Raw genomic sequence first — 12,721 nt, forward strand, 5'->3', positions numbered from 1 at the left:
AGAAATAAATCATTTACATGTACTCGCTAATGTATGTGTCATTATGTAGATATTCCCTGCATTTTTCAAATAAAGGTATGCAAAGAACATTACAAAATTACAATATAAAGTATATCCTGTACATGTATATATGAAAAAAAAAAAAAATCCAAAGGTTTTTTTTTTAAAGCTATTGTTAGAATTAAACGCAACTCTATGAACAACTGGAGTATGGTAAGCCCAGTGTGTGTGTCTCAACTGCTTAAGCTCCAGATGTTTTTTAAGGTACAGGTACATGTGTTTAAAACTTGACACCTAGCTTTATAAATATATATATATTTTTTTTGTACTTTAGAAATACATTTGTGGTATAAATAATAATATGATACCAAGTATCAAAGCGCAGTTGAGTACATGTATATGCTCATAGTAACTGCACTATATAAATGGACATATTATTATTATTATTATTATTATTATAAAGGCTGCAAAGACTTAAGTGGATATTGACAAGTATGTTATCATTCTATTAAACATGTATACATTGCAAGACAACATTATCAAAATGTTGCATTCAGGGTAAAGAAACTGGTACTATTTGAAAAGTTCATGACTCAAGCCAGGGGCGGATCCAGGATTTTCCAAAAAGGGGGCACCTTTTCTCAAGGAAAAATTTGACAGTTTTAACAGCATTTTTACATTGCAAATTTTAATTGTGCATCTCAAGGGGGGGGGGGGGGCAAGGGCCGGCTTTGCCCCCCCCCCCCCCCCCCGGATCCGCCAGTGACTCAAGCTGAAGCTATTCAAAGTAAATGTGACGTACGTATCACCTTCAATGTTTCATACAGTATTAAGTGTAGAAAATTCAGTATATTGGGGGATGAAAAGCACATACATGTAGGGATCTCTTTCAGTTGTAAAAATGTACATTATATTCTTACGTTAAATGACCAGTCAATGATTGAGGCATGGAACCCACAGCTCAGCCTGAGCAGGGCCACATGGTCCAGGGCTTCTTCTAGCTCCATGTATGCTTCAAACCTGGGCAGCTGGATGGTAAGCTTCTGCCTGGGTGTGGTGGTGGGTTCAGTAGGCGGGGCAAAGTCAACCATGTTCTTCATACTCCCTGCAAGGTTATCGGGATAAAAAAAGGTGTGATTTCAAAGAAAAACATAATGTCTAATAATTATAATCACTAGTGTCATCTTTAAATTATGGCATTCTTACTTGGGGAAGTGCTGCGAATATCTATTTAGAGAGATTACATAAACTTAAAAAACATGCTGTCAGAATTATAAACAACTACCCTTTTTACTCCCATTCTTATCCCATTTTTCATTCACTTAAAATTTTAAATATTTATGATATGTACAAGTACGAAATGGGACTTTTTATGTATCTATGTTCTAAAGGACTTGTACCACTGTTTTATTGAACAGTTATAAATTAAATTATAATATTCATGAATACCCTACTAGAAATGCTGCAAACTTCCACTTTCCTAAAATAAGAACTTGCCTTTCTCATAAATCTGTTTTCTTTCGTGGCCCACTACTTCGGAATTCTTTACCGGTTATTTTGAAAACATCTTGTTCATTTAATATTTTCAAACATAACTTCAGAAATTTCATAACTGAAAATTAAACCCATTTGTAAATATTTTTTGTATATACATGTACATGTAATCTAAATCTTACCACTTGTGTCTCTATGCCTTTGTAATGTCTTCTAATTGTTTTTATATTTTGTAACTTTTGATATTGTAAATAATTGTTATTCTTTGTAAAGTAAGTTGGGTCGGCCGTTTTATAAGGATATTTGTTTCCTTTTTGGCTGCTTCCCTCTCAATGTTTTTTTTTGTAAACTTCTATGTCTTTGATGTTATGTAAACTTTGTTCCCATTTTTTTTATCACAATTATGTTCATTTTATGCAGAGAGCAAAATAAACTTGAATTGAATTGAATCTTGCATTGAACCTCTTACTCAGGCTCTGTTACAGATACATAGATTTCTCTATGGCACTTATTTCAAAACTCTAATGTTTCTGACTCATTGGAATACTAATGGGAAATATGCTTAAAGGAGAATGAAACCCTTGAAACCAGCTGAATCCATATCAAAGAGAAAAATCAAAGAAACATATTGTTGAAAGTTTGAGGAAGATTGAATGAATAATAAGAAAGTTATGAGCATTTGAATATTGAGATCACTAATGCCATGTAGATCCTCCCATTGGCAATGCGACCAAGATCTGTGATGTCACACACGTACAACTCCCTCATTACTTTAGTACTTATTTCACTTATATTCTCACTTTTATAGAGTCTATCACAAGGTGAGGTGTTCTCTTTATGAGAGGACAAGTACAGAGGTTTCACAACATTATATAATTGATGAATCATTTGTCATATGATTAGAATGAGCAAAAAGAGATGTTTTGGGGTATATTTTCAGTGTCCAAAAGGGGAGAGTTGTTCATCTGTGACATCATAGATCTTGGTCGCATTGTCAATGGGAGGATCTCCATAGCATTAGTGATCTCGACATTCAAATGCTCATAACTCTTCTATTGCTAGTCCTATTTTACTCAAACTTTTTTTGATCTTATTCCTTGATTTTTCTGCTTTCACAAAAGCTAACTTGCTCCAAGAGTTTCATTCTCCTTTAATAGTATTTTGTGAAATGAACCAATGGAAGACAAATTCATGCATACTGCAGCACTTGAGCACTCCATGCAAAATGGCCCTGCAATTAACAGGGAAGCTCACTCTGAAAAACATATAAAAAAATTTGAGAAAATAGTATTTTAAAAAATGTTATTACTTATTATTATTATCTATTTGGCCATAAATTTACTCCATTGGCTCTCTTTTATTAGATAAGCAGTTTTCAGCAGCTTCTTTTTGCCAATATAGATACAAAAATAAAATTTGAAATAGAAAAACCATTGAGAAAGTATTGCACATTCAGGTATGTACATGTTATTAAAATTCAAATAAAACACATTCAACAAACATTTATTAGCAAGTATGTAACGCCAGGTAAGAGATAAGAGACAGGGGATGGTCAAGGTTTGAGGAAAATCCATCAAAGATTTAAAAAGTTATAGGAATTTTTTTGGATTTGTGGCGTCATGTGCGAGTAGCTTCCCATGCATCATGAATTTAAAAAATCTATGAAATTCAATTTCATCAAAAAAACAATAATTAAAATTGGTTACTTGTACAGTACCTTCTGTACATCAACAGACAAATTATTTCACACCCGCTCCCAAAAAGAGAGAATGTTTAGTCACTGCAAACCATTAAAAAATAAAATCTATGCATTCATATTACATGTACATAACATACATGTATGGGGCAGCAGCTCTTTTATGACATCACAAATCCAAAACTTTGAATTCTAATAACCTTCTTAATCTTCAATGGATTGTCCTTAAACCTTCAGCAATATTTTTTATTATTTGGGGGCATTTTTATCCAACAAACTACTTGACTGTGATATTTTATGGTGTAGTGAGACTTCCTTAGGTTTTAATTTAAAAGCTAATCAACATTTTGTATGCCCTATTTGAGTTGGATGCAAATGAACATCCACTTCTCAGTTATTTTTCTGAAGAAGGAATTTGTAAAGCACGATGTCCATTGTTATGTAATGTTATTCTTGGTTATGTCAGGCAACCAATCATAACTCGTTATTTTAGGGTGTTTTTCTCGTAGGGTTCAGTGAGAGTTACAATCCAGTTTGTGTATACACCCTTCGCTACATTCATGCGTGTGTTAAACAGCTTCATTTTGTTCTAATGGGGATTCGAACCTTTACCTCCCCAAAACTTTTGGCAAAACTACCAGCAGTTTTGTGCTTCACTCATCAGCAGTTTTGTATGGGGATTCGAATCATCATTTCCCCGATGCTGTCGGGACATCTTATAACCTCAGTGGTGTTTATCGAGGTGGAGCCGAAATGTACTCATATTTTTATAACCTCAAATTAGAAGCTGTTTTGTCATTCGGCAAGACTTCTTGATTTTTTCCTGATACTTCCTGGGTATGTTTTTCCACATATTTGTAGCATTGGTTGCATTTTGTATCACAGAATCTAGAAGGGTTATCAATCATGGTTACCTTTGCGTTTATGGAAGCTATGTGAGAATATGGGTTTAGGGCCCCATAGATCCTCGTGCTCATAATCCTCTAGGAGCTGTCGATTGCTGGCTGGTTTCTGTACAATGAGAAACAAGCATTTGAACAATTAAGATGCCTTAAATCCTGGGTAAGTGGTATATATTGCAGGAAATTATTTTGTCTACGGACAGTTTTACGTTGTTCAGATATATTGCATTTTCTATTTCTCAAAAATTGCATGAACATGCATTTGAAAGACATTGGAAGCAAACTTGTTGTAATTTCTGCACTCAAGGACCAATAAAATCATCTTGTATAGCAAATCATTTTTGGCCAAGACACACTTGGGTAGTCAGTTTGTGATATTTTCAGTGATAATTGTGCATACTGCAGATCTTCAATAATGTACCCATTTGTACAGATTATGCAAAGGTCTGGGTTTTTGTTTTGTAAAACTGGTTCAACAAAAAATGCTCAGTTGGTGCAAAAATTGCTTCTGGCCAATCATTTATCACAATCTAAAAGGCCTACATCTACTGCTGGAATTATGATAGTGTAATTGTTGATGAGAATGATGGTGATGGTGGTAATGGTGATGATTAAAATGATGATAATGATGGCCATCATCATAATCATAATCATACTGATGATGATGCTAATATCGAAGCTTATTCTTGTACACCTCAACGTAATATCACAAAGTCAAGGAATTAACCCTTGGGCATTAAACCTTTTCATGTTTGCTCTAAGAGTAAATAAAAGCTTCATTACATGTATGTGGATGTACATGTATCACCGAAGTTAATCAATTGAAAGTCTGCAAGTCAATGAAAAAAGTGATTCACACCTCAAGTCATGCCGTAAAAAAAATAGTGAAAAAAAGTTAACTCACCTGCGTGACCGATGCTAGGGCCTCAGTCACGCCCCTTACCACATAGACCACTCTAGGTGATAAATGAAGGCATACATCAGTGAAGTCAGCGGTCATCAAGTCACCCTGGTCTGGGGTCGTGACCCGGGTAAAGGTCACGGCACACGGTTCAAGCACCTGTTTGTGAAAGAAGGTAAATGTTATAATATTCATGTTCATTACTAGTTTCAGATGACGTCACATAGAGGGCATAACGGTGGACAACCTGCGCATCAGACTACAAAAACAATGATTTATCATGGTTCTATGCACAGGTTTTTATTGTTTGTCCTCCAACATGGCTGTTTCTGGGAATGCTCTATATTGTGACACTTTAAAGGTTATTGTGGCTATAAGTTGTTTAATCCAATTACTTCAAGAATGTACCCAAAAGTGCTTTAGCTATGGTATGCATAATAATGATCATAATGATCATGATAATTATAATTTTTTTAAGTGAATTAAATATCTAAACATACATGTACTATACTACACTTTGAAAGAAACTTCTATAAATGTTTATAAAAAATACTTATGTTCAAATGCTACCCTACATAGTGAGTCCTAACAAATGATAAAAAAAAAAAACACAAACAGAAATCAATACAAGAGCAATATATTTACCTGATATGCTGTCCGCACTGCTAGGGAATATACACAGGAAAAGATCTGTACTTTATCCAAATTGGCAACAATCTGTTGACCAATCTCACTGCTCTTATAGGCAAACTTTCCCACACTCTGTAATGAAGTATAAAGAGAAAATTTACCCAGAAATAATTTATTTTCATTTATTATCATATATTATTTCATTTATTTATCAACTCTGTCATTGTTATAATCATCCTGTTGTAAATATAACCACTTAGTGAAAGTAAGCAACAGTTTAATAATTAAGTTTCTTACTTTACATTTGATTTTAATAAAATTTTCAGCATTTTCAGAATACTGAAATCAACTTTTTTGGCAGACTCTCCTGCAACTATAAGAATTAGACTTTGATGATATCTTACACATTTGTAAAAAAAATAAAATACATAAGACAATATGAAAATTTGCCCACCCTTAGGACAAGACACTGGCTGTTCTGACTGGTAGGGTCATCAAACAACACAATCTCTGGCCTCCTCAGCTGACATTTGACCTGGAGTGACCTAGAGGTCGTTCTTGCTGGGGTCGTAGCTCTGAGGTTCAAGCCTTCTGACTGGCTTACGCTCTGACCGACCGGACCTCCTTGCACTGAAAGTGTCCTAGAATTAAAGAAAACGTGATGGGCAAAAGTTCAGAAAAAAATACATACACACAAAAGATTTAAATAAGCATAACGATGTGGTACGCAATGGCATGATATTTTCAATGTTTGTCTAAATTCAAATGAGAAAAAATGAAGTGAGATATTACATATAAAAAATGAAAGCAAACAACAATCAATCTGTGTCTGCCAAGCACTGAGTGCATCAAACTGAACAATCAAAATATGAGTATCAACTAGGGTGTTTAATACATTATGTTCATTGACTTAGTCTTTGATAGATATGGCACCAGAGGAGTATTCATGAAAAGATTTGCCAGTGATTTTCACCAACGGGTGTTATAAGCTACTACAGATCCTTATAACTGATTGGCTAAGAGCAAAATATTCATTAAAAATCATCAAAAAAAAAATGATCTTTTGATTTTCCCAAATATTAAAAATTCATGGAAAGCATTTAAAATCTTATTAGCAGAATGAGAGAGCTCTCTCCAGTGTTTACATTTTAGTATCAGGTATGGCTACCACACCATTAGGGAACAACGCACTGGTGCAAGTTACTCTTCAGAATTGAAGTTATCATCGTGATCACTGTTAATACCATCAACTTCATCATCATCATCATGCTCCTCATCCATCATAATCATCAAAGCTATCAGCACAATCATCATCACCACTGACACCACCACCATCACCACCACCACCATCATCATCACCATCATCATCATCACCATCATCACCATCATCATCATCACCATCATCATCATCATCATCCTCATCCTCATCCTCATTGTCATCATCCTCATCATTATTACCTAGATGACTGCCTGGATGTCTGCCCACCGCTGGGACTGAGCGGTGATTCCAGCTTGCTCTGGGTCAACGCACTACTTAGGAAGTTATAGATGGCCAACAGGTAGTGCACAAAGATGTTAACTCTGACACCTTCAATGATGAAATCAACTGCAAGTGGATACAGAAAGATATATAGCAAGACAGGTACATGTAACATGCAAAATCCTACAAGTCACATGTCAGAATTATCACTGCTGCTAGACACCTTGTGCTGGGTCCATGACATTTGCTACGGCGACAATCGCTCCGATGAAAAATCTGCACGTTAAGCCAAATATAAAACCTAACATCCAAAACTAAATAAACCCTAATCCTTATTTTTACATTATTCCGAACCAAAACTCTATTATAATCCGAATTCTAACCCTATGCCGTCTGAGATATTAAGACCGAAGCAAATGTCGTAGGAGCAAGTGTCATGCTACCTGTGTACTATGACGTGTAGTAGTTTGCGGGCAGCGATGGTCAACTCTGATTTTTAATCTAAAAGTCACAGGTCCAGAATTCACATTGTGCTCTTATTTGATGTGATATTCAAAACACTAACTCTTGAGAATATAAGAAACAATATTTAAAGTAACTTTTGTGGAATTTCAAAGAAAATTTTGTCGAGTCTGAAGTCCAATTGCAGGTGCACAGACACAGCCCCCCCCCCCTCCATTTTATACTTACTGCTTTGTAGCTGATTCTCATCCTGAGTATAAGTGAACTCTACCATTGGGGTAACCTTAGGGGACGGAGGGCTCCCAGGGGCTGACGTACGTCGACTGGCTTTCTTACTGCTCTTCAGGAGTAACCTGACAAGAGAAAATAAAATCAAAACTTGATAGAAATTATCAATCAACCAAAATACACTCCATTTTTAAAATTAAACCTGCTTCAGTCACCATCTTTTTTGCTGCATATGTCAGTTTAAAGTGTTTTCTTATAATGATTAATGCTCATGCAAGTAACTTTATCTTGACATATCTATGTGCAAGTCTTTGTTTCCAAACGGCATTGTGTTCATTTCCTCGATAAAGAATCATGACAACGACTGATTTCTATAGTTGAGATTGACTAGATCAATCACAACACTGTGAAATTGGGCCCTGGGGCTTGTTTCATAAAACTTAAAATAACACTAACATCATTCAGTTTGATTGGCTAAGAGGAAACTTGTTACAGAAATGGTGCATTTGTTATTATAACAAGTCTTTATGAAACGTGACCCAGGTCTTCAACTAAGTGGTTGTGGCCTATTTGCTTTGAAGCATTATCACGTTATCTTACTGTCTGATAGCTAGAGGGCTGTTAGGTCGAATATCTTCCAGGGTGATTGTGAGTATACTGGCAGAGACATTCGTGGCTCCAGTACTGTAGGCTGACATTGCTCCAGTGACCTGATGGAGTCTGAAGCGAGACAGACCGTTCCTCGGGTCACGGGAAGATACACCCTTTCCACTCCTTTGCTGAAATGATGTAAGCAACATGAAAGGATTATGATGCATTGTTTATGAAATAATGTTCATTATGGATTAATATATATATATATACAATGAGAAAAAAAACAACTAAATTGAACAATTATATTTTTTCACATTATCAGTTCTTAGTACTCTAATTCTTTTTATTTTCCTTGCGCACCTCAGAAAATAATATTTCTAGATAGACGGTAATATATAAATGCTAATTATTATATTTGTTGTAATTTTTCAAATGTCAATGCAGCAACCCGTTACATAAGAGATAGAAAAAATCTATTTACTCATTCAATTATGAAGCTTTCAACTAGTACTTTGTCTTGGGGGCATTTAATCAAGATGGAAATTGAGCTAAAGTATATAAATCTAATTCTCATTATTATCAACAGTAAAAAGAAAGGAAGAGAGGAAAAAAATAGTGGATGAGAAAGAGTAGTGATTGAATTACCAAAGATAAAGGGGGAAAGGGAAGAAGTAGAAAGATAAAAATACACAAGATGAAGTAGGAAAACAAAACCAAGACAAAGATTACATAACGCCTACCAATCTTTGTTCATTGGTATAGAACTCTATCTCTGCTCCATCCATAACAAACTGAATGAAGATTATCTTATGAATAATATAGCTCAATACGGAAATATAGCCAATGAGAAAGCAAAAAAATAAAGTAAACTCAACAATTATCTTTTCTCACATTATCAGTTCTTAGCACTCTTGTTCTTTCTATTTTCCTTGCACACCTCAGAAAAGAATATTTCTAGATAGACAGTAATATTATAAATTATGTACAAAGAATACATAACGCCTACCAATCTTTGTTCATTGGTATAGAACTCAAGCTCCGCTCCATCCATAACAAACTGAATGAAGATTATCTTATGAATAATATAGCTCAATACAGAAATATAGCCAATGAGAAAGCAAAAAAAATAAAGTAAACTCAACAATTATCTTTTCTCACATTATCAGTTCTTAGCACTCTTGTTCTTTCTATTTTCCATGCACACCTCAGAAAAGAATATTCCTAGATTGACGGTTATACATAAATTATGTAGAAAGAATACATAACGCCTACCAATCTTTGTTCATTGGTATAGAACTCTAGCTCCGCTCCATCCATGACAAACTGAATGAACATGGTCTTCCTTGGTTTAATGTCCTTGGGTTTAGGAGGTGGGGTGATGGCCGGTGGAGAGACACTGCTAGCTGGAAGACTTTCATGAACTTCTGCCTCTGTGGTAGCTAAGGTTTCTACAAAGACAAAAATGTTTAATTGATTGATTGATTGACTGACTGACTGATTGATTGATTGATAGATTGATTGATTGATTATGACAATGATGATGATGGGGGTATGATTATGATGATGATGACTATGAGAGATATTTTTGTAGATATTCAAATACAAATGGTATTTCATATTGATTGATTGATTATGACAATGATGATGATGGGGGTATTATTATGACGATGATGACTATGAGAGATATTTTTGTAGATATTCAATTTACAAATGGTATTTCATACATTAATCACCCTTAATTTCGCATCTTCAAAGTTCATTCAGTAAGTATGTATTTCATGATATTCCTTGAAACGTACACTGTAGTGTGTGTACTGTTCTGCTAAAACCAGGGTAAATATGCTACATTACTGTAGAGCGCTTAGAAACTTTTGATAGATTAAGTGTAAAGTGCTATATAAGCAAGTATAATTTTTGTTATTATTATTACGGTACTGATGAGAAAAATACTTCTAAACAAACTATATCTATACAGTATTACCACTATTGCTATCACACATAAACAAAAATAAAGGAGACAGTTGATCACCTGGTAAGACAGAAAAACTCAACATAATAAGTATTATTTCAGGATTATCGATAAATGTAACATACTTCTTTTTACATGTAGGGAAATTGCAATGACTTAAACATAATTGAATGGCCAATTTTATTCATTTACTGATTTCATAAAAGTAAAACTTTGAGGCATTAAAATGTGTTTTGTAACTTTTTGGGGGAGGGTGCAAAGAGATCAAAGAAAACAAAAAAACCTGTCTCACCTTCAATCATTGCTTCTGCCACAACCCGAGGGGGCGCCATCAGATTTTCGCTCAGCGTTGCCAAAATTGTAACTATATCTTGTTCTCCGATGTTGATCTATAATAGATGGATATAGAAAAATTCTTGTACTTACATTTAAGTATGAATATATCTTATTACTACAGTGTATATACCTAAGCCCCAATACATTTGCACAATTATGTGAATACACATGAAAAATATTTTCCTTAATTAAAACTGGAAATAAATGAGCAAAAATAAAGATGCATCATGCATTCCCTTCAAACACGAAATGAAAGCTCACTAGAAATATTGTGTAGACATTCAACCATTGATTATAAACACATACATACATGTACACGTATATTGCTATTAATATATTTGGACAGGTTTCATAAACATAGATGGAAAGATAACAGCAGTAAATTAATGAATTGATGAAAATGATATAAATATTCTTTCCAAAAAAAAAAGAGAGAATTATGCAGATGAATAAACAGCTACATGTATATGTTTTCTGTATTGCAGCTGGTACATGTACCTTATTAGTAACCAAAGTGATAGTAAAAAACAAATAACATTATCTGTCAAAGCCATTTTAGTATAGAATGATACACATAAACAAGTGCCCTTTAAGAATTACATGACTTTTGTGCAATCATATTGTACCTTTAGAACAGATCTAGCATGCTTGATGAGTAGTCAAAGAGCATTTGGGCTAATTCAAAGGTATTAAGTGAATTAGGTTATTATTCTAATGCCCAAGCAAGATTCATGTGTACTGTATGTAAGATAATGATGTGCATTTATTGATTTATTGATTTATTCATTCATTTATTTATTTATCTATTCATTTATTCATTCATTTATTTACTTTATTTATTAATATAATCATTTTTAAATTTATATTTATTTATCTATTTATTTACATGTATCTATTCATTTATTTATTTATTTATTTACTCATTTATTCATTCATTAATTCATTTATTCACACTTATCTATATATTTACTAAGTCACTCAGTCATTCATTCAGTTATTTATTTATTTATTTGATTTAAAAACATATATACATGATGCAAAGATACAAGGACCAAAATTGAACATATTTAAAATAATTACAACATAATTGTAGATATTGAAAATTGATAATAACAAAACACACTATTGAACTTCAAACATAGAAACACAAATACATGTACATTCAACAAGAAAACTATAATTTACAAAAACCAGTAGGAGTAAACTTTTGATCAAAGATGTTTTTAAATTATTTTAGTATTGTGGGTTTTTCCAAAGCAGACAAGAATATCCATAAGATTATAGAATAAGATGGATGCTTATCATTTGGTAAAACCATATCATATGGGGTGTTGCAAGAAAATATTTGCAATCAATCACACATTTCAGATGCAAATTTTCAATTGAAAGATCGATTTTAACTGAAGCAAATGAATTAATATTTGTTGATGCAAGAAGCAGACCATCAATCAATCACAAATTTGCAATGAAATGCATGATTTTCAATTGATTTTTGGACCTGAAATTGACTTGCAATCAATTGCAAGTTTTTTGCAACACTCCAGAAAAGCCATGAATGGTCATTTACTTTACTTATGATGGCACTGTAAACGCACAACCAATCATATCATCAGGATTTTGTAATGTATATAAAAATGGTCAAACCTGTACGATCTCAAGATTTGCAGTGACTCTCAGTGGGGTCACTGCAGCCACGTCGGGGTCAACAGGTCGGCTGAGGTCAACACGAAGTTCCACAGGTTCAACAATAAGACGATAAGAACCAATAGTCTGATTGGCGTGGATTACAGCTCTGTTTATCATGCAAAGAAAGATAAACAGACAATTAGTCAACTTTTTAACTGCACATTCACTGAAAAAAAATCATGGGTTTAACCTGTCAGAATACATAAGTTTTGCTCTCACAAAGAAAGATGGTCTTTATTTTGAATTTACTATAGCAAATTTACACTTTGATAATGACTGAAAGGCACTTCATTTAAAAAAAACTTCTTGTTCTTACATCAAACATGCATTTCCTTTGAATAAA

The 12,721-nt window shown here is 33.7% G+C and overlaps 1 protein-coding gene across 3 annotated transcripts in view; it reads right to left on the reverse strand.

Moving 5' to 3' along the window:
• Positions 1–12,721, reverse strand: part of LOC129259520 (intermembrane lipid transfer protein VPS13A-like) — a 120,828-nt gene that overhangs the window by 47,984 nt on the left and 60,123 nt on the right. For all 3 annotated transcript variants that reach the window (XM_064098415.1, XM_064098414.1, XM_064098413.1), the window contains exons 32-42: positions 12,337–12,484; positions 10,649–10,745; positions 9,660–9,835; positions 8,394–8,572; positions 7,794–7,918; positions 7,082–7,229; positions 6,078–6,264; positions 5,639–5,755; positions 4,997–5,152; positions 4,105–4,201; positions 921–1,105 (exon numbers count right to left, since the gene is read on the reverse strand). In XM_064098415.1, the coding sequence (XP_063954485.1) occupies positions 921–1,105; positions 4,105–4,201; positions 4,997–5,152; positions 5,639–5,755; positions 6,078–6,264; positions 7,082–7,229; positions 7,794–7,918; positions 8,394–8,572; positions 9,660–9,835; positions 10,649–10,745; positions 12,337–12,484 (1,615 nt within the window). The remainder of the gene's footprint in view (positions 1–920; positions 1,106–4,104; positions 4,202–4,996; positions 5,153–5,638; positions 5,756–6,077; positions 6,265–7,081; positions 7,230–7,793; positions 7,919–8,393; positions 8,573–9,659; positions 9,836–10,648; positions 10,746–12,336; positions 12,485–12,721) is intronic.

The sequence above is a fragment of the Lytechinus pictus genome, chromosome 4 (assembly GCF_037042905.1).
Source record: "Lytechinus pictus isolate F3 Inbred chromosome 4, Lp3.0, whole genome shotgun sequence".
Lineage (NCBI taxonomy): Eukaryota > Metazoa > Echinodermata > Echinoidea > Temnopleuroida > Toxopneustidae > Lytechinus > Lytechinus pictus.